The 21,837-nt window shown below is 35.2% G+C and overlaps 2 protein-coding genes across 6 annotated transcripts; both read left to right on the forward strand.

The window, feature by feature from the left end:
* Positions 1-156: 156 nt before the first annotated feature.
* LOC115767906 (rho guanine nucleotide exchange factor 17) lies at positions 157-11,395 on the forward strand. 2 transcript variants are annotated; one of them, XM_030712279.1, is made up of 15 exons: positions 157-422; positions 1,485-3,610; positions 3,663-4,167; positions 7,255-7,515; positions 7,584-7,774; positions 7,842-8,287; positions 8,350-8,572; positions 8,630-8,721; positions 8,820-9,409; positions 9,471-9,622; positions 9,724-9,791; positions 9,848-9,990; positions 10,058-10,179; positions 10,245-10,607; positions 10,675-11,395. In XM_030712279.1, exons 2-15 carry the CDS (start codon positions 1,491-1,493, stop codon positions 10,832-10,834), a joined length of 5,436 nt encoding a protein of 1,811 aa, XP_030568139.1. In that variant the 5' UTR covers positions 157-422; positions 1,485-1,490; the 3' UTR covers positions 10,835-11,395. The 2 variants fall into 2 exon arrangements, with proteins under 2 accessions (XP_030568139.1, XP_030568140.1); XM_030712280.1 differs by lacking the exons at positions 157-422; positions 1,485-3,610; positions 3,663-4,167 and adding an exon at positions 6,510-7,164 and having other exon boundaries at positions 10,675-11,392.
* Positions 11,396-15,047: 3,652 nt separating this feature from the next.
* LOC115767929 (5-hydroxytryptamine receptor) lies at positions 15,048-21,826 on the forward strand. 4 transcript variants are annotated; one of them, XM_030712302.1, is made up of 7 exons: positions 15,290-16,046; positions 18,511-18,601; positions 18,714-19,218; positions 19,354-19,456; positions 19,514-19,639; positions 19,897-20,080; positions 20,300-21,826. In XM_030712302.1, the coding sequence occupies exons 3-7, from the start codon at positions 18,747-18,749 to the stop codon at positions 21,146-21,148; spliced, it is 1,734 nt and encodes a 577-aa protein (XP_030568162.1). In that variant the 5' UTR covers positions 15,290-16,046; positions 18,511-18,601; positions 18,714-18,746; the 3' UTR covers positions 21,149-21,826. The 4 variants fall into 4 exon arrangements, with proteins under 4 accessions (XP_030568160.1, XP_030568162.1, XP_030568159.1 ...); XM_030712300.1 differs by lacking the exon at positions 15,290-16,046 and adding an exon at positions 15,048-15,088 and having other exon boundaries at positions 18,511-19,218; XM_030712299.1 differs by having other exon boundaries at positions 18,511-19,218.
* The last annotated feature ends 11 nt before the right edge of the window (positions 21,827-21,837 follow it).

Raw genomic sequence — 21,837 nt, forward strand, 5'->3', positions numbered from 1 at the left:
AGTAAATAGGGACGAAACAAGTGAATATCTCAATATAACACGGCTGTTTAAAAATGAAAAAAGTAGCTATATTGATTCCTATAAAAAGGTAAAGTCGAATGAGCTGGATTCACTGAAATCATATAGAACCGAAGCTAAATTAAAAATATCTGACGAGAGTGCTGTCCATATACATAGATTTACCAGGTGAACCAATTTCAAATCGTAGCGAAAATTCATTGTTTTTTCATAATTATGAAAAGAGCTGTTCCCAATCGAACATTTCCTCTAATATTTCGTTGAATTTAACCTGCGCTAACATATCGGTGGATAATTTAGGATTTACCAGCTGTTGCAAAGTGAAAAACTCAATACCTCCACGTACTCATACTTTTGCCAGTTCTTATCAGTTTTCTACAATTGGGCTAAACTGCGACAAAGATGTAAGTATTGACACTCAGCAAACAAATTAGCTTATGTTCGAAAATGTTGCTAATACTTACATATTAAAATATGTACGAAAAATAAGAGCTTTAAGTACCGGTTTTTAAGAGCGAATTTTTTTATTAACATTTATTATGTGTGTGAATGTATCTGATTCATTGTATCAGTCAACTTGATTAGCTTACCATTGATAAGTCTTTCGGACCCTTTAATAGGGGCATAAAACTGCATATTTCCCTAGTAATTGTTCGTTCGACCGCCTAAACAAATTTTTTTTTAAAAAAGCTCTGTAATATTTTTCATGAGCAGAGAATCATTTACAATATGATTGGGTTTTACTGAATTCAGCTGATTTCCACTCATATGTGTACAGAAATTTGTTCATGCAAACGGAAACACAGCACATGGGGGATGCAAGATTGTAAATTTGACTACGTACTTGTATTTACTTACAGACATTATTATGAATACAAAAGTATATAGTTGTGATATTTGTTCCACAATTTGTTTGAGATATTCTTGTTCTCTGTGGTGCTCTATGCTGTGATTTGTGTAAGATTCTTTTAATATGTTCACGGGTACATACATATAAAAACATATTTACAATTTTAGCTGCTCTTTACGCTCGCTCTCTTCTGTATTCAATATAAATTCTTGTTTATACTAAAAATATCACTGTGTGCGTATGTAGTGAGTTTTTTTCATTGTACACATATATTTATATGTATGTATATTTAAGACCATAGCATTTTGCTTTGCCTTACAATGTACTTTATGCACCCCTTTGTACTGCAAAATATAGATGTTAAGGTAATATAGATCTCATTTTGTTCGAAAATCAACTACAACTATTCTTTGCCGATTTTATTAGTCAGTCAAAGATTTTTTGTATCTTTTGCTGGCAAATTCTGTTATGTACTTAATGTATGATGCAAAAATTACGAATTAGTTTCTTGGGCTGGAAGTTATCTTTAAGATGTTCCGCTTCAGTGTAAACTGTGTTTAAATTTAAGTTGAACACTCATTAAACAAAATTCTATTGTTGAATCCTTTGTTTTCAGCATACGATGGATAAACGACGTAACACCTTGGACCGATTTCAACGCCTAGCTTTTGGACGTAAATCTAAGCCTTCAGTTTCCTCTGAAGCTGTCTCTAATGAAGGTTGTAGGTCATTTGGTCCAGATAAACAATCTGGTTCAGATAGACAGTGTAATATTTCCGAAAGATCAGAGCGCCTTAAAGAACTGACAGAGCTTTTGCGTGGTGGCAGCATTTCACGTGCCTCTTCTACGCCAACACCCCCACCAGTACCACCGCCCCGCAAGCCTAGAATTCCTCATAATAATTCGACGACTAGCAGTATCGAAACTCATGAATGTAAGTTATCAACATGTGGCCTAGAAGATTCGGATTCAGGGATGACTACTGAATCACTAAAGCAGATCAACACAAATAGCAACAAGAGTGGCAGCGGGAGTATTAGCGTGCCCGCTACAGCCGCACGTATCTTACACTCAATTAGACCAAACACAAGTCTCTCCAACTTGGAAGCTTTCATGATGTGCACTCGCGAGAAGTCTAAATCACCGCCACCCCTTGCAGTAGGTGATGAGGTCGAGTCAACCAGTAGCGAGTGGGCTTCACAGCTGGCCATACCAGAATCACGCACTGCAAGCAGCACTAGCACCCAAAAAGGGATATTACCATTCCGCTCTGTTTCGTTTTCACAAATTGACTGTAAATCAACTTTGAGTGCTTTGCGCGATCGACTACGGCGGGATAAGGCAATTGAAACACCCACTCCGATTCAAAACAACACCAAAACCATCGAATCTACGGAATTGCTGTGCGATCGATTGCGTATTCCGGAACCTGGACTGGTGCACATACCACTCAGGAACACGGGCTTATCTGTTAACTTAAACTATGGGCAGGAGAAATCTCTTGAACATGTTCTAGAAGATATGCCTGATATCATAGGTGAAGAAGATATATTTAATACAGACAATTGCAGTATAGCTGGTGCTTTACCAGCAACTGCTAGCAGTGTTATTGCGGCTCACGCAAAAATGGAGTCGCTTTCGGATACTATACCCTCGGAAGGAGACTATAATATTAACAAGGATTGTGCGATGGTGACAGTAAATAGGAATTTCACGCCTAATATAGAGGAACCCACAGTTGACTCGGAAGTTAGTTCACCCAACATAGGCAAACTTCTAGAGGAACAGTCTCTGATTGAGTCGCCATCCGACAATATTTTACAAACAGCAACCACTTGCCTTATACCTGTCCCGGTTTATGAATGTGCAGCGCAAGAATGGCTTGAAACACCCGCTCAAGAATGGGTTGAGTTAGCACCAGAGTTTGATATTGTGCCCGAAATAATACAGCCACCTATCTCACATGCGGCATGCAAAATAATGCAAACAGAAACATTAACAACTCTACCCAGAAATTTATTGCCAACAATATCTGTGAGTCGGAGCTCAGAAGAGGGTGATGAATGTGGAAAAGATATAATCTTACCCCACCCTGAATTAATGTCCGATCGACCTAATACTTGCGATTCAGTGGAAAATCAGTTTCAACAGTGTAGCCAAGAAGACCTTGTTTTGGAGCGGCAGAGTTCAGACACAATAGCTACACCTCGACACAGCATTGGTGAGCGTCAAAAGCGTTACTTAGACAAATCCACAAAACGGAAGGGCATGTACATAGATAATTCAGACTGGCATCAGCCAGTTGCATTAGATATCTCTGTTGCCAATTTTCAGGCCAATAAGCCAGATTCCACAGATGATACACAGATGTACACCAATAGTCCAATAATGTTTGAAATGAATACACCAGAATTGGAGAAGGCACCACCTACATGGAGAAGATCAAATGAAAAGTCTCAACTGCTAAGCAGCTTTAGCTGCCAAAGTAGCGAAGAGAAGGAAGACGCAACCAACAATAATACCAGCAAAAGCAACAGCATCCCGCAAAATGATTCGATGTCAGACACTGAAGAGCGTGTTAGTTGGAGTCCAACTCCCAGCGGAGATTATGAAAATAAACGCTACTCAAAGCGCCCTCTCACTGTACGAGGTCCATATGGGCAAATGTTAGAAGCCGAGCTTAAAAAGCAAAATCGATTGCATTTTGATGAGATTCTTGATGAAATACGCGACGCTGACAGGTAAGTTGCGGCATGTGTCATTTTTTTTAAAATAAAACCGATTTTGCCTTAGACTGCACCCGCGTCCTGAGCATAGCATCGTTGAGAGAAAGCCTTTAGTTGGCTCCATACGTAGCAACATGCCACAGTATTCTAACTCCATGCGTGTACGTAAGTCAAGTGCTTACTTGCCAGTACCAACGCATGCACGCGCAGCTTCGACTCCTTCGCAAATTGAGCATGTAAATAAGCCAATTTCGTTGTCTGCCAAGGATCTTAACGAGACGATATTAGAAGCTGATAAGCCGCCGCAAAATCTTATAAAACGTGCCGCGTCCGAGACACCTACTCCAAAAATGCATCATAGCAAGCGCAATAATTATGAAAACAAAAATCAACATCACCATAATCATCACCATCACTCTACCAAGCGCAATGTTGAAGACAACAGTAGTAGCAGCAACAAGCCTAAAGTTTCTTATGCTGCGGACGCACCACCAACAGCAGCTTTGCTGGCGGAACTGCTTAAGGGCTCCAGCGAAAACATGCTCTCCGAGCAGCGTCAGAAAATGATTTCGGTAAGTAACGTCATCCATGTACCTATTGTGTATATTTTACTAAAATTAGGGCAACGTAAATTGCAACGGTGTTGGGATAAAATGTACTAAATTTATTACTTGGTATACCGCTCATCGATCTCCATCTCTGAAGTTCTTGTTTTTAATAATCCCAAAATGTGTTAGTCATTAGATATATATATATATATATATATATATGTATATGTATATATATATATATATATACATATATATTTATAATTTATATATAACCTGACGCTCATGCTCATGTGTATATATTTGTATATGCATAAGCGCCAGCTTTTATAAATATTAAGGCATGAGCGCCAGCTTTTGTATTGTTTGCAGAGTATTTGTGGAAAAATAATTGGAAAATGAAAATGCGAGTGTGCGCATGCTCCAACAATCAATGCGCATTGGAAATGTGTCACTGTGTTAGAAGAGAGCCTCTGAAGCTTATTTCATCTCTTTGTTCGTCACATGCACCGTGGTCAAAGCTAAAGCTTTTTTGGTTTTTTTTCTTAAGAGACTCTCATAGTGATTAGCTGTTCAAAGAACAAAAACTCAAATATTTATAATAACTTTAAGAGAATCAGTATTTAGTCATGTCTAATTGTACCTAGCGTCTAAAAACATCAGTTGGTAAAAAATTTAAAAACTCGTACGATTCTTTTTAACATTTGATAAGTTCTTGATGGAAATATGCCACAGTTCGGTCATTTGTGGTTAATATTTTGAGCATTAACGAGATGAGTGTTTATATATACCTAGTTGTCTGCAAAATATGATCAAAGTAAAGTTTTTCCTAAATATGTTATTCAAAATGATTTTAATTATGCGATTGGGCAGAATATTCCTTGATCAATTAATATTTTTGCACTAATGAAAAAGCGTGTTTTATGCCCATATACCCTTTCTCTGACACTTGTCGCGTGCAGGCCGTAAATTTCGTATTCCAATTTTATCGTAAGCATTAGCCTTGCTGGGGTGGCTGTTTTCAGTTGGAATATGAAAAATGGAATTTAAGTGTGTATGTGGCACAATGGAATGCTTTTCAACGTGTTGAGTAGTACACTCCTGTGCAGCTAGTTGTATGCGCCATCAACAATATGAGTATTAAACCGCATCGCACACTCGCATATTCACACACTACACACACATTTATTATCGATGCTCTCCCGCGCAGCAACAGAATCTTCTCCGCCAACGCTGCTGCGCGCGTTTAAATTCCTCGTTTGCTTTTTGTACCTCAGTTGTATAGCGAAATTTTTCGTGTTTCGTTTGTTTTATTTTGTGGTGTTGTGGAAAATAGATAAATCTAAACAGTCACTCGAAAAATTCGACAACAATAACAATAAATCAATTAAAATACGTTAAAATTCTCGAAGTTATAGATATCAATAGTTTTAAAATAAATAATAGAATGATAATTTTTTAAAAAATACCCTTATTTTACACAAGCGAACATATATCAAATTTTTGGGTAAATGAATGTACACGCATGTAAACATGTACGGATGAATGCATATTATTTCAATGCAATCCTCGTTAATGCACTACACCAAAAGAATAGGGCAGCAACTGAAAAAGAAAAACAAATAGACAAAAAAATAGATATGTATACAAAAGTCTGTATCTAACTACATACATATGTACATATGTATACACAAAACCATTTAGTCTACCAAAACCAACCTCTTGTTGCGCCGCGCAACTCGAAAAATTGTAATTGTGTTGGGTTGTATCGCATGTGCACTGGGAAATCACGCTTAATGCTTTGATTTGGAAGACAAAGCGCAATTAAAAGAAATTTTTAGATAAATGATGTAGAACTACACATGCCGTAACCCCAATTTGTTTCTTAAACAATTTTTTGAATTTGATTATTATTATTATTTATTATATATATATATATATATATACAACCATGTATGGTATGTATACCATATACATATACATACATACGTACATGGATTCAATTGAAAGTTTATATATTCAAATATATATCTGCCTGCATATATATATAGTATAGTACTACTATATACTATAACCATATATAGTTGTTATGCACAGTTTCCTATATATATAAATGTATGTGTATATAGGCATGTAAGTTCACATCCATTAAAAGCAGTTGTTTTTTTGTGGTACTTCTGAGTGAAAAAAACACACTAACAACTTGTTTTGGCTAGAAAAGAAACAAAGAGAATAATTTATACGTCGCTGCTACAACTTAATAAAAAAAAACTCCACGAACTATATATATATGCTTGTGGGTTGTAGCTGTTCTCCCACTCGCCGTCTACGCAGACTTATCCATGAGCCTCAGCACATCTGCTCTTCCTGCTCCTCCAGTATTACGATGCCAATGCGTTTCTTGTTTTGGAGCACTTTTGGACCTATAACATGTTTTGCGATTTTAGTTACCTGCCTTTAATAAATGGACGAACACGCGGCTATAGTTTGTTCCACCAAATCTAGAACATTTTATATGAAAAGTTGAGACAATAAATTATTCCCTGATAGACATTCAGAATACTTAATGCTGTTATCGACAGAAAATATAAATAATCAGTGTCAACTTAATACAAAATAAAAATATATCGATTTAACAAATCACAATTTAAATTAACAATGTCGCACAACCGCGAAAATCTACGATTAAGTTTGTTGGATTTACAAGCTACCTTAACTGCACCTTCGAATACCATTGCTGCTTCTCTGTTGCCACAAACAGAAGGTCATGTTATACAGCCGCTTGCGACAGCGTCGACACTGCCGGCTAACAGCAGCAGTGTATCACAAGCTGTCTCTCAGGCTACAACCACGGTTGCTCGGCTGAGTAAGGCAGGTTTTGGTACAGCGGGTCATCAAAATGACAAATGTGATAGGCTAAAGAAAATGACTTCCATCACTTGCTCCGATTCTGAGGATGACTCGGAAAGGCGAGCACAGTTTGAAATGAGCAGCAAATGGAATCTGGGCGGTTATGATGGCGTAAGTGTGGTAGTAGTGATGAACATTTAATAACACTTTGTAGGACTAAATATGATTTGATTCTAAAGCTTTGTATTCTCTCATTTATAGGACACTCGCACCTACGTTGTACAAGAGATTTATCGGAATGAGCAATCATATGTGGAATCTCTGCAAACAGTTGTGCTTAAATATTTGAAAGTGTTGAAATCACCAGAACATGCAGGCATGATTGATACACGTACCGTGGATGAGATATTCTTTATGGTACCTGACATACTGGAAATACATGAGAAATTTTTGGCTGAGTTAAAACAACGCCTCGACGACTGGGATATACAGCAAAAAGTAGGAGATACGTTTATTGAAACTGTATGTATATTTGATTTTAATATGTGTAGATATATTAACATAAACATAACTTAAACCAAACTGCACAGTTTTCAAAGCTAGAGGTACTCGAGGTCTACACATCATTTGTAAACAACTGTAATCGAGCAAAAAATGCCATTCGTTTGATGAAGCATCAGCGACCCTCATTTGCCAAATTTTTAGAATCCACAGCTCGTGAGCACAAAGGAAAACTAACTCTGGACAACTTGCTTATTAAGCCAGTACAAAAATTTCCAAAGTACATATATATAAATCCCAATTTTAATCTTATAATGCTTATGTGATTCATTTTAATTTTTCTGTAGCTACGAATTGCTCTTTCAACGCCTTATCAAGCATACAGATCACGATCATCCAGATCAGAAACATTTACAGGATGTGCTTAAATTGGTGCATGACATTTTGGTGCACATTAATTGCAAGGAACGTGAGATTATGGAAAATGGACAGCGTGAGGCAACTCTACGGGAGTTGGAAGGCGTCATAGAGGGAATAACTGATTTAATAGCACCAGAGCGTCAATTTCTGTTGTTCGATTTAGTATCCATGCCATCAGGGCAGGGTGCCCGCAAGGATCGCGGTTTTTTTCTGTTTAATGATCTATTGGTTTTGACGAGTATTAAAAAGCGCAGTGGGACAATTAGGAAACCAAATAGCTCAATTTGCCCCGGCTCAGTGGCAACTACTTTGGACACTAACAAATATAAGTTCCTCACAAAAATTTCATTAGATTGCTTAGAGATTGTCAAATGTAAGTTTTTATATATTATATCATGATGACAACACAATAGCCTAACCTACAATTGTATACAGCTAAAGATGAGAACATAAAACGCATCGTTAGCGAAATAGAAAACCTTAGCGAAGACAGCAATAAGCTACAACAAATAAGTGAAATCACGGCATCCATTAAGTATCCTCATCAGTATTTAGAAGACGTTATACGTGAACTGCATCGCGAAATTCAGCGACAGCTATCCGAGCGTCAAACAAATGACACACCGCTAAATGTGTTGGAATTGACAGTTAGTTCACCGTAAGAACAAAAATACATATATTTTGATATAATTAATAGATAGTGCTGTTGTTTTAGGAATGGAAGTCAAAAGCTGACGGTAGTATTTAGCAAAGCAGAAAGGCGTTCTAATTGGGAGGAGGTTTTTAATGAAGCTAAACTAAAACTGGGTATGTTTACCTACTACAAGATATATTTTAGTGGTTAAATTACTGTTTTAAATATGTTTTATATTTGCATTATTTTATATATATGTTATTCTCTGTAGCCGCTACACTAGAACGACATCCTATTCCTGAATTCCTTACATCTATACCTATACGCAAAACACGTGCGGGTCTACAGTTTACTTGCGCAGCAGCTACGCTGAGCGATAAACGAGATGTTTGGGTTTGCAATAGTGATGGCTATGTGGGCCAAGTGTGCATTATGTCCTTACATCCGGAACCAAATGTAACCAGCTGTAATGGCGTTTGCAATGCACGGATACTTTGCGTAGCGTCAGTACCAGCGTACAGCAACAGCCCTGAAGAACAACAAAGTGGACAGGAGGATAAGCAACAGATATTGCGCTGCACTAGTACACTATCCCATAGTTACACACAACAATTGCGTGATTATCGTAAAAGCATCTCGCCTGTTGCACAGCCTTCTTTGGGATTGGCAGTGTTAGAGAAAAAAAAAATCCCCACCTCCATTATTGGCAACGGTGCTGAAGGCACCAGCAACAGTGATACTCAGCTAGATTTAAATCTAAGCTCCAGCGAAGATGAGGCGGATGTTGTTTCAGCTGCGCCACTAGAACAACGTATTCCTAGTCCTGCGCCTTCATTACATGCCACATATCATGTGCAACAAGTAAGTATTTAAATTTCAAAGTATTTTGTATTTTATGCAGTTGTAAATGATTCATTTTAAGGACTCTAATCCCGATGAAAACGAATGTAATCAATCAACTATGTGGATTGGTACTGAAGACGGCTGCATTCATGTTTACAATAGTACTGATAATATACGTATTAAGAAGAATCGTATTAAAATTGAACATCATTCAGCTGTTTTTTCCATATTGTAAGTGCACATACGTACAATCACTAACTATGCAACATAAGTTGTGGTTAGTGATACAATGACATACAATTGGTACCTAATTACTAGCTCCTGCATTACAGATACCTGGACAATCGTGTTTTTGTATCCTTAGCAAATGGCGATATTTGTGTATATCTCAGAGATGGTGGTAAGATATACATTTATATAATTTAAATGAGACGGCAAAACTGATTTACCTTTCAGCATCTTCTTGGAATACATGCTCATCACATTGCCTCTCAATTGGGACAGTTTCCAGTCCAGTGACTAAACTGCTTAACGTTAATGGCAGTCTGTGGTGCTCCATACAGGGGATTATAAAAGTTTTAGATACTGAATCCTTTTCGGTATGAAACCTAAAACTTTTAATTTGAAAAACAGCCTGGACGGCTTGGTAATGTTTTAATATTGCAGGTCGTTAATCAAATACAAATTTCTTCGGACTCAAAACCAATTACAAATATGACAGTAGCAAGTTCTTTTGTGTGGATATCAATACAAAATTCAGCTCATATTAAGTGTTTTCATTCCAATACGTAAGTGGTATTATGATCTGTCTTGACATCTAAATGATATACTCACTGTTTATTTAATTCAATAGCCACCAACTTATTACAGAGGTAAATCTCGCTCCTGCAGTTAACAAAATGTTGTCAAATTGTGACGAAATAATTAGGCAACATAAAGCCGCATGTCTTCGCGTGACTTCTCTTCTTTGCTGCAAAGATCTCATTTGGATAGGAACCAGTGCAGGAGTTTTGTTAACAATACCTGCCCAGGGCTATGAAAAAGGTGCACACAATATTGTACCTACAGGCATACCGCACGGTCATACAGGGCATGTGCGATTCCTAACCTTTGTAGAGACACCGTCTCATGGGCTAGAAGGTTGCTCGCAAATAATAACACCTGCGACATCACGTGAAGCAGGAAGCGGCACTAGCGATGAGTACACTAAACAAGGGTGAGCTATGATAAGATATTGCATTTATTATTTATATTTACCCGTTTTTATAATTCTTGGCTGACAGTTCAACGAAGAACTCTAAGAAAAAAGTGGAAACAAAAAATATACTTATTATTTCTGGTGGTGATGGCTACGAAGACTTTCGCAATTCTGGTGCCAACTCACTAAGTGAAATTGCTGGTCGCGAAGACAGCACCAATCACTTATTAATATGGCAAATTTGAAGCAGAAGACGTAAAAATCGCTGGCGGTTACTGCTTTCGAGATGGAAAAACAACAACTGAGGTCGTCTTCAAATGTCCTTAATCTTTAACCAACTGAAAAATTGAGAATTAAAAGTAGACTGCCGCGATTTTTATTGTACTAGAAACTATGCTGACAAACATAAGTTGGCAGACCAGTGGAACAGTAACCACTAGTGTATGTAAATTATACAAGAATTGCATTGCTAATGGTATATAATTATATATATTTTAATAAATAGGTAGCAATGTTTATAATTTTTGTATTGGTAGAAGACTATATTAACACAAGAATTATGAGTGCCAAATATACACATTAATTGCGCCAAACATTCGGAATGAATTATTAAATATGTCAAATAAAAAACCTATAGCTAGGTCCAATGACGTTATATTCCATGCCCAATAAGCATAACTGCAAACGCATATAAAAACATTATTTTTATAAAATATACGAAATATGCTGACTAAATTATTTCCTATATTTATTATACATGTATGTATCTATATATACTGATATCTAAAATACCAATGTTAAATTGTAAATATATATATATATATGTATATGATATATACAAATTTATTAAAATTCTAATACAATACATAATATCGCCCTTAAAACACATTAAAGGAAAAACGTTATCGAATTTATTCTAAAAGTAATCATTGAGTTCACATACATTCATTCTATTTAAAAATGAGCGAAATGTTTGAAAAAGTTTGTAAGAATCATAGTATTAACATTAAGTATATTTCGATTTATTCAACTAGGTAACTTATGGCGTTTTCAAAATGCAATGTAATACAACTTTCATGCAAGAGAATTGAATTTCAAAAAACTGACAACCCATACATACCAAGTGATATTTAAATTTTTGGGAATGTATCAACATGTGTGTATATTTTTCGAAATAACATATTACTAACCTTGATTATTGCTAGCGATGCTTGCAGTATTAGGCATGATGGGAACCTTTCTCTTCAATACAAACAAATAATTAACTTACGGGCAAAAAAGTGTTTTTCTTTATTCTGAGACGCATTGCCTAACAAGTGAGCTCACCTTTTTGTCGACGCCACCTGTCCATATTTTGGTTAAAAAATGGTACAAAAATTGTACTAGTGTTTGTGTATCTCTTAATGTAGTTAAATCCATAGAGTATATTTTTATTTAAACTTTTTAAAATTAAATAAAATGAAACTTTTTTAAAGCAAATGTATATAAAATAATTGTAACTTGCTAACTACAATAGACTTTTTTACTTTAATTTTAATTTATTTTAACGGCATCTGACAATTGTTATCCTACCTCTATAAATACAAACAGGTGTTAGAATAGAAATCGATACACTTATACCAGAATAAATCTGAAACAGATCTGTAATAATAGATTGTGAAACAATAACTTCCCTATACAAATTGCAAAGTAAGATTTAACAATAAACAAATTTAAATGTATAAATATAAATGTGTACGTTACCTGTTAAATAAACCAAATTTTCAAACTGATGTAAAATATAAACTTCTGTTAACTTATCCATAGACTTCCTATGAAGTGGTATCATTAAGAACATAATTAGATGTATTTTTATACCCTGAACCCATTAAAAATGGGTATAAGGGTATATTGTATTTGTGCGAAAGCCAGATGTATGTAACAGGCAGAAGGAAGCATCTCCGACCCCATAAAGTGTATATATTCTTGATATATATAAATAGCCGAGTCGATCTAGCCATGTCCGTCTGTCTGTCCGTCCGTCCGTCCGTCCGCCCATCCGTATGTATGAACGCAAGGATCTCAGAACCTATAAGAGCTAGAGATGTAGGTCCTCCTAGTGCCTGCGCTGATCGAGTTTGTTTCCGATAGTCGATAACTTACTCCGTTTTCAAGCAATCGATAAAAATCGATATGGACATCCTGTTTTTCGAGCAATGTTGGTAAAATTTAAGAGCTATAGTCACCAAACTTAATATGTTGCTTCTAAAATAGAATATATATAAGCATTTTATATTGGAAGAAGGCGGTTCAGGGTATCTCCTAGTCGGGAGCTCCCGACTAGACCCTCTTACTTGTTATACCCTGAACCCATTATAAATGGGTATAGAGGTATATTGTATTTGTGCAAAATACAAATGTATGTAACAGGCAGAAGGAAGCATCTCCGACCCCATACAGTATATATATTCTTAATCAGCATCAATAGCCGAGTCGATCTAGCCATGTCCGTCTGTCTGTCCGTCCGTCCGTCCAAAATCTTAGATGTACGTGCTCCTAGTGCCCGCGCAGATCGAGTTTGTTTCCGATAATCGATAACTTACTCCGTTTTTAAATAATCGATTAAAATCGATATCGATATCCTGTTTTTTTTTTTTTGGCAATTTTGGTAAATAATTAGAGCTAGGCGTCTAAAATAGAATATATATATGTATTTGATGTTGGAAGAAGAGGGTTCAGGGTATCCCCTAGTCGGGAGCTCCCGACTAGAACCTCTTACTTGTTATAATCTTGTGCAAGTGTCGGAAATTGCCCATATGTAAGCTAAGTATAATTATTCACACATATCTTAATACGCCGGGGGACAAATCATTAGTAAAACGTAAAAATAGTTATGTTGTCATAATGTGACTCATATTATGAAGATAGCCAGGCTCTGTGGTAATAATTTGTTATATCCTGTGCCGCTTTGCAATAAAATAAATTATGACATGAAAGCACGTTATTCAATTCAGCAGTAATGGATAAATACGTTATGTATACTTGTAACTTACCAATGAATGTAAATATTATTTAATTGGTTTTTGTTTTGCATGCGTATCTCTACATAAATTAGAATTGTTTGTTGGGGGTGTAAGAAAATTAGCCAATAGTGTTAAGCAAATAATTATATGTAACAAGCAGAAAGAGTCATTTCCCATAAGCCTCAACAACCATTATCCATAAGCATAAACAACCGATCCAAGATTGCCTCAGTTTTGCCCCGTTGTAGAAATGAAATGCCATTAGAGGGGAGGCTCTCACACCTTCGCGCTTTTGCTGTATATCATCGGGTAAGATGTAATTCGTATGTTACATTTATAATCATGTTAGAGTGTACGATGATTTATTCAAATTACAAGCATAAATTTAACTTTGTTAGTGTACTTTGTTTGCTTAATATATTTGCTACAATTTAAATGTACGTAAATTCACATATATAAAAGCAGAAAGAGGCATACCCAGTCATTTCCAGATCGCTTGAGTTTTGCCGAAATGTAAAAGTTAAATGCTTATAGAGGGGGTGTTTTATATACCTTAGCACTTTAGATACGATTTCAATCCAATCTTAAATTTATAATCATGTTAAAATGTTGGAGTAAACATTGTTATGAATTTTATTTGCTTAATATACCAAATATAATTAAAATATAAGTATCTAAACTTATTCCAGACATTGCATCATAAACAAGTAAGAGGTTTTATTCGGGAGCTCCCGACTAGGGGATACCCTGAACCCTCTTCTTCCAACATAAAACGCATACATATATTCTATTTTAGAAGCTATATGTCAAGTTTGGTGACTCTAGCTCTAATTATTCACCAAAATTGGCCAAAAAACAGGATATCGATATCGATTTTTATCGATTGCTTGGAAACGGAGTAAGCTATCGATTATCGGAAATAAACTCGATCTGCGCAGGCCCTAGGAGCACCTTTATTTAAAATTTCAAGTCTCTGGCTCTTATAGGTTCTGAGATCCTTGCGTTCATACATACGGAGGGTCGAACAAACGGACAGACAAACGGACATGGCTAGATCGACTCGGCTATTGATGCTGATCAAGAATATATATACTTTATGGGGTCGGAGATGCTTCCTTCTGCCTGTTACATACATTTGGATTTTGCACAAATACAATATACCCTTATACCCATTTTTAATGGGCTCAGGGTATAAAAATACGCATGCGCGTAAATATACATACCTTTCGTTAATTCCTTTAACCTACGTTCCACAGTGTATTTTCCATTATTACAGACATTACAGAAATTTACGGAAACCCATACGCTTAAGTTTTCCTTTTCCTTCAGAACAATAATTTTTTGCTTACAATCTTAAATGTACATTACAGAGCATACTATTAAAATGCGTTCAAAAAGATATTACTATAAACGTAAATATGTGTACATAAACATTTTAAAGCAAACATGCAAATATTGTTTTAAAATACAACGTATTTTTCGTTGTACCTTTGAAAGGTAAATACGAACCTACAATCGCGATAGAAGGATTAACACCAGGCTACACTGAACTGTATAATCTAAAATAGGCAATACAGATACATATATAGAACATATATATAAACGGGTCCCACATATTGGAAACTGTTGCGGTATGCCGCTTACATAGCAAATACGATTTCCCCCATATACGCACACTGGGAGACGTAAAGAACACTCGTAGCATGTATCTTTCGTGTTCAAAGGCACACTTACAGATACATATATTCTCTCTGTTGTGTTACGGTTGTCAAAGCAGACGGCAGTTTTGGAAGAGCTCTGAACCAATGCAGTCGCGTCTATAATTTCGGCTAATTGGATGTGGCATTTAAAAAATCGTTAGCCAAACACATAGAGTTGATCAAATGTATATTTACTTAATGGAAACGTTTAATAACAATTAAAACCCGTGTGAAACAAAAAAATACCATCTTTACTCTGAGAAGCACCAAAAGAAATACGCTGCACTCAAAAGTTATATATTTATAAAAACTTACCAGTGACCTATACAAGAAATGTTTAAATTGCAAAATGTGAAAAATTATTTTGAATGATTCCGAGTAGACTTCACAAGAAACGTATGCCTAAAAAAAAAATGTACCAAATGAGAAATTTCGTAAATACCTGTGTGTATAAGTTATCCTTTATGAACTACATATAAATCAAGCATTACATTACCATCTTCTCGAGAACATTAAGTTATATGTTTACTTGGCTACACACAAATATCCCCTGTAATGTATCTGGGGTAAAACTATTGCTTGTGCAATGTTAGTGCATTGAATATGTACATATGCACATACATATCATGTACATATAGGGAAATGCTGATAATAATAATGGAAAAAGCTTTTATAATTAACACAGTAAAATTAACCTAAGTGAAAATAACCAACGAGAAATGTTAAATAAATAATAAAAGCTACAAGTTGCCAAGGTAATGCTTTAATATTTATAACTTATAGGTTAACACATTTTTTAGACAAATGGCTAATTTCTATGTGTTCAAGTCTCCTTGAATTGTTAACAAAACTGAAGTAATATATATTGAAGAAGAATTAAGCCAATATGAATTCCTAACAAATTATATTCGAACTTGTCAGAAATTGACAAAATTTTCAAAACAAAAATTACAAATTAATGAGTAGAGCAAAAACGCATTTAATAATATCTTTCTATCCGCCAAATAGAACTTATATTGTAGAAATAAAAACCGATGTACCAACAGCTGTTGTAGAAGCTATTATTGACAGCTGGCCATTTTAATAGCATTTTAATGCTCAGATTCAACCCAAATAAAGTGCCTTCTTATTTTTGCAACAATTTTTTATAAGTATGCGTATACATACATATACAGACAATCAATTTTGATACACAAACGTATATATACATAAATAAAATTGTATATATGTATCGTTCTTTTTCGCTGGAATTACGTGTTTGCATAAAAATATCCATTAGAAGCTTATAATGTAATAAATGTTCTTTTTTTTTTGAATTAGGTAATAAGGGAATGACGCCAGCTTCACTCTGCCCTTGAAATTAAAATGACAGATAAAGTTGTAGATATGTATACAACAAAAACGAAAGGGAAAATTTTCCTAACATGTCGTGCAATTTATTTGTTTTGATTTTAAGTTGTTTTCTAAGTGACTATTCTTTTGAAAATCTTTATATATTGATCGATTTAAGACAATCGATTTTGTATTTTAAGCACATTTTGAAAAATTGTCGTTCGTACGTATTTTTATAATTGAAATAAGTAGACATTTTTGCTTATCAAACAACAGATATGACCAATTAGTACCATTATTTTAAACACAATTTATCTTCCATAATAACCAAATTTATATAATGCAAACAAAATATAAAGATGAAATACGCAGTATGCATATGTGTAACAAGTAAGAGGTTCTAGTCGGGAGCTCCCGACTAGGGGATACCCTGAACCCTCTTCATCCAACATCAAATATATATATATATATTTATTCTAGTTTAGAAGCTATATGTCAAGTTTGGTGACTCTAGCTCTTATTATTTACCCAAATTGCCCAAAAAACAGTATATCGATATCAATTTTTATCGATTGCTTGGAAACGGAGTAAGTTATCGACTATCGGAAACAAACTCGATCTGCGCAGGCCATAGGAGCACCTACATCATTTCAAGTCTCTAGCTCTTATAGGTTTTGAGATCCTTGCGTTCATACATACGGACGGACGGACGGACGCACAGACAGACGGACATGGCTAGATCGACTCGGCTATTGATGCTGATCAAGAATATATATACTTTATGGGGTTGGAGAAGCTTCCTTCTGCCTGTTACATACATTTGGATTTTGCACAAATACAATATACCCTTATACTCATTTTTAATGGGTTCAGGGTATAAAAATGAGGGTTTATAAATAATTGCATTAGGAAATCGCTTGATTTGTTATCATATGTGCGATAAGAAACTCTATGACAATGAATACTTTGTGGTATATACATATATGTACCTACATATATGGGCTGTATTCAAGAGTTATAATAATAGATTTAAGTTTAAAAACTCTTTAAACAAAGCAGAGCAAAGGATAGAGTATATGGGCGTAGGTAGTACAATGTCAAATTCGCTAAAGACAATCCTTACGCTCTCTGTTTATATACTTACGAACGCCACTTTTTCTATATCACTTTTGGTTTTAATTTGCTTATCACACACCTATATATACATATGTATATAAGTATATACGCAATATCAATCTGCGACAGCCACGGCATTTGGTAAACGCTATCAGACGAAAAATAAATAATGCTTAATTCCACATTATTGTTATTGGCAACGTGGAAAACGGTCGATTTAAGGCAGACCGGGTTCTGTTTCATTCCTCCATCAGTTTACTTTTATTGGTCGGTTACACCCCAGGGGCCCCGAAAACACATGCATTGTACATATGCCTGAAAAAAGAGTCGGAAAATAACCTTTATACATTATTTGAGTTTATAGCCAAACGTCTTATTTAAGTGTTAGTGTTTTTGGTTGTGATAATTAATCGGTTTCACTTTTAATAAATATTTAAAATTAACTACAATCGTACGGTTTCTTTGTGATTAAATTTACATTTAGTTCAGTTGGGTAAATTTATTTACAAATGGCACATCGAACATGTTACCAATAAAAATATGTCAATATTAAATAATTATATCACGACTCGTTTAGTGTATAATTTTTTATATATATATTATATCTATATACTGAAAACGTTATAACGATCGTATATAAATTGTTGTTCTGCTAGTAGTAAGGTGTAGTAGTAAAGAAAGCAATTATCAAACTGGCTTACTAGCTGAAAATAAAATGTATTAAAAAAAAATAAAATAAACACAATATAATATCTTTTTTTATCATCGCAGGGCATCGTTTGAAGATAAAAAAAAAAATAACCAACATGAAAAATGATGACGCTAAAGTATTCCAATTTCAATGGCGACTTAAAGTTACCGGGTATAAAAATCTAAAAAAAAACTAACAATGACTGTAAAGCTTGAACTATGTCAATTCAACAATAATACATACTGTTGACTCTGATACAGCATATATGGCTCTCCATTCACAGTTGGAATATCAAAACGTTTTAATTCCACCACTGATGTATGTGGCCACTACATTCCTTGCCACAAGCGGCGTTATTGGATTGCAGCAAAACGTTTCTATTGGTTACGATAACTTTCTAGAAACATGGAGTATTGGCAATCGGAGTTTGTCACCAACGTCATATACATCTGGCATCCCTTCGTTGCAGTCAAAACTAAATGACTCTGGAAATTTCGGAGATTCAGTGCCTACCCTAACACTTTTCAATTACTACAATGAATCTGCAGCGACGGCCGAATGGGCCCACTTCTACGATCTCATTCTTTCGTGGCAGGGCATTTGCTTGATTGCTGTGTTCTGCACTTTTATCATTGTCACCGTTATTGGCAACACACTCATTATATTAGCTGTTTTGACCACTCGAAGACTTCGAACGGTTACAAACTGTTTTGTTATGAGTTTAGCGATAGCTGATTTACTTGTAGGGATTTTTGTTATGCCGCCAGCAGTAGCTGTACATCTAATTGGTAAGCAATTTTACCAATCGAGTACAAATATACACGCAATTCATTTATTCAAACGAAGATTAAATTGCATATTGTTGTATACAAGTTCACTTTAAACTACAGTTTTTCCTAAGCTTAATTCGGTGATTTTTTCAGGTTCCTGGCAACTCGGCTGGGTACTCTGCGATATTTGGATATCCTTTGATGTCTTGCTATGTACAGCATCTATTTTGAGTCTGTGTGCCATCAGTGTTGATAGGTATTCCAGTTTAATATAACAAGCCTAATTTGTTAACAAAAAAAATTAACTTTTTAGATACCTTGCTGTTACACAGCCACTTACTTATTCTCGGAAACGGCGTTCTAAGCGCCTTGCGCTTTTAATGATTCTTATCGTTTGGATCCTGGCATTAGCAATTACTTGTCCTCCCATGTTAGGATGGTAAGCAAATAAAACTTATATAACTAAAAGAAAATAGTGAAAGGATAAATAATCAGATATGTATACTAACAGCTACGAAATGTTTGACCATTTGTGTGTGTTAACCAATTATATATTCATGGAAAGTGATTAACGCAAGTCAGATATTTACATTTCATAAATTTATTGTTTATCACAATTTATTCAACTTTATTAATAATCAATAATACGTTAAATATTCATAACTTCGTATGTAACATTCATAACTTTTTGCATAGGTATGAACCTGGACGCCGAGACCTACGAGAGTGTCGTTACAACCAAAATGAAGGCTATGTCATTTTTTCAGCGATGGGTTCATTTTTTATACCAATGGCTGTTATGATTTATGTTTATGCCAAGATTTCTTGTGTAATTGCAAAAAGACACGACAATATGTCTGACATTAATGTTCATAACAAGGTAAGCATTAAACGGAACATAACAAAATATTGATAAATAGTGTTAAAGTAGCATTCATTCGATAATTATAATATTGTTCTAAATAAATTGTATGTATATGTTTACACAAATGCCATAAAATATCCGTAGGGTATAGAAAATGAATTATAAGATTACAAACAAAACAAATACTATTTATAAAGAGAAATAAAATTTTTAAAATTTATATCTCATACACAGAAGTTTAAACGGTATACCGCCGCCGACGTTGAAAATGAATTCTCCGAACAGGAACATAGTACGGGCTACAAAAGCAAACAGGCTGCTGCGCAAACATTCTTTAACCAAAGAATATCTAAGGATCTACATGAAATTGTACTTAGCAATAGCGACAATCTTGGAGTACCAACATCAGATGGAGTTAATGCTGGAAATTGCCAGACCTTGCTGGCTCTGCCATCAACCCATAATGCTAGTGGAAAAAACGGTTGCTATGAATTAACTCGACCATCTTCATTGTCTCTGAAACGGACGTCTACCGCTTCTACGACTATAACCACAATGGCAAGCGGTGTAGGTCCAAGCAGTAGTTTATTAGATGCACCATGGCAGTCCCAGCCACAACAACAACCGCCAACTCATAGCTTTCGGCATTCCCATCTTAGTGTGGGCGGTGGAGACAGGCTGCGTGGCCACCATCATCATCCGTCTGCAGGATCAGGAACGGCTGATGTTTCCACCACTACTTCAACCAATATTAAATCTCTGTCGAACCGCATTACATCCCTTAAAAAGGAAAACAAAACAACCCAGACACTAAGCATTGTCGTTGGTGGGTTTATCGCCTGCTGGCTCCCTTTTTTTGTCTACTATCTTATAACACCATTTCTGGCCGAGCACCAGGTCAGTGGCACGTTGGCAAAGGCTCTTACCTGGCTCGGTTGGTTCAACAGCGCTATCAATCCTTTTATCTACGCATTTTACAGTGTCGACTTTCGTGCCGCCTTTTGGCGCTTAACCTGTAAACGATTTTTTAGTGACGACCAAAAGCCACAATTTCCCACAAACACAATGTCTATTAGGCGATAGTCGTGGCGTGTCGCCACCTTACATTCCTCCTATACACCCACAAAAATGATGATATTAGGGATAGGGCTTGGCGACATTTCCTACAATATTGCTTTTAGATTATACAACCAGAAATTGCTAAGCACAAAAATATTTAAAATTATATTTATGGATCCCAATTGGTTTGTTGAAGTTTTATTTAAAGAATATTTTTTATATAATTCTATGATGCTATGTAAACAAGTATTTGCCAGCTTTCATTTAAGATTAGCATATAGACATATACACATATACATATTTCACTCTAAAGATGAGCATACGAATAAGCACTTGGTGCAACTGTGCCTACGTCGATAATCAACAATACAAACCAAATTTTAGACAAAGGTCACTAATTATATTTTTGGTTACCAACCTACTAATGAGATTTTCTTTACAACATTTACTTCCACAAGAAACATAGTAGTATTGTTTTTCGTATATATAATAATTGAAAATAAATATATACACGCATTACATTTTTATTGTGATTTACACCTTATTAAAGCTAATAACATTTAAAATTTAGATGTAGTGACATTTCTTAGATCCATTTTAGGTGGCATCATAAATAAAATCACGAAAAGAAACTAGAAATTGCAGTCAATTGTGAAAAGGTAGAAGTAATCTTCTATATATATGTATATATATATATATATATATATATATAT

The sequence above is a fragment of the Drosophila novamexicana genome, unplaced genomic scaffold (assembly GCF_003285875.2).
Source record: "Drosophila novamexicana strain 15010-1031.04,08,12 unplaced genomic scaffold, DnovRS2.1 tig00001488-arrow-arrow-pilon, whole genome shotgun sequence".
Taxonomy (NCBI): Eukaryota; Metazoa; Arthropoda; class Insecta; order Diptera; family Drosophilidae; genus Drosophila; species Drosophila novamexicana.

What these genes read in the sequence shown, in the direction of transcription:
- LOC115767929 (XM_030712300.1), top strand. Translation starts at nt 18,696, where the DNA reads ATGGCTCTCCATTCACAGTTGGAATATCAAAACGTTTTAATTCCACCA. An exon ending in TGTCCTCCCATGTTAGGATG is followed by an intron (nt 19,640 to 19,896) that starts GTAAGCAAATAA and finishes CTTTTTGCATAG; the next exon opens with GTATGAACCTGGACGCCGAG. An exon ending in ACATTAATGTTCATAACAAG is followed by an intron (nt 20,081 to 20,299) that starts GTAAGCATTAAA and finishes TCTCATACACAG; the next exon opens with AAGTTTAAACGGTATACCGC.
- LOC115767906 (XM_030712279.1), top strand. Translation starts at nt 1,491, where the DNA reads ATGGATAAACGACGTAACACCTTGGACCGATTTCAACGCCTAGCTTTT. An exon ending in TCAGCTGTTTTTTCCATATT is followed by an intron (nt 9,623 to 9,723) that starts GTAAGTGCACAT and finishes CCTGCATTACAG; the next exon opens with ATACCTGGACAATCGTGTTT. An exon ending in TGTATATCTCAGAGATGGTG is followed by an intron (nt 9,792 to 9,847) that starts GTAAGATATACA and finishes TTTACCTTTCAG; the next exon opens with CATCTTCTTGGAATACATGC.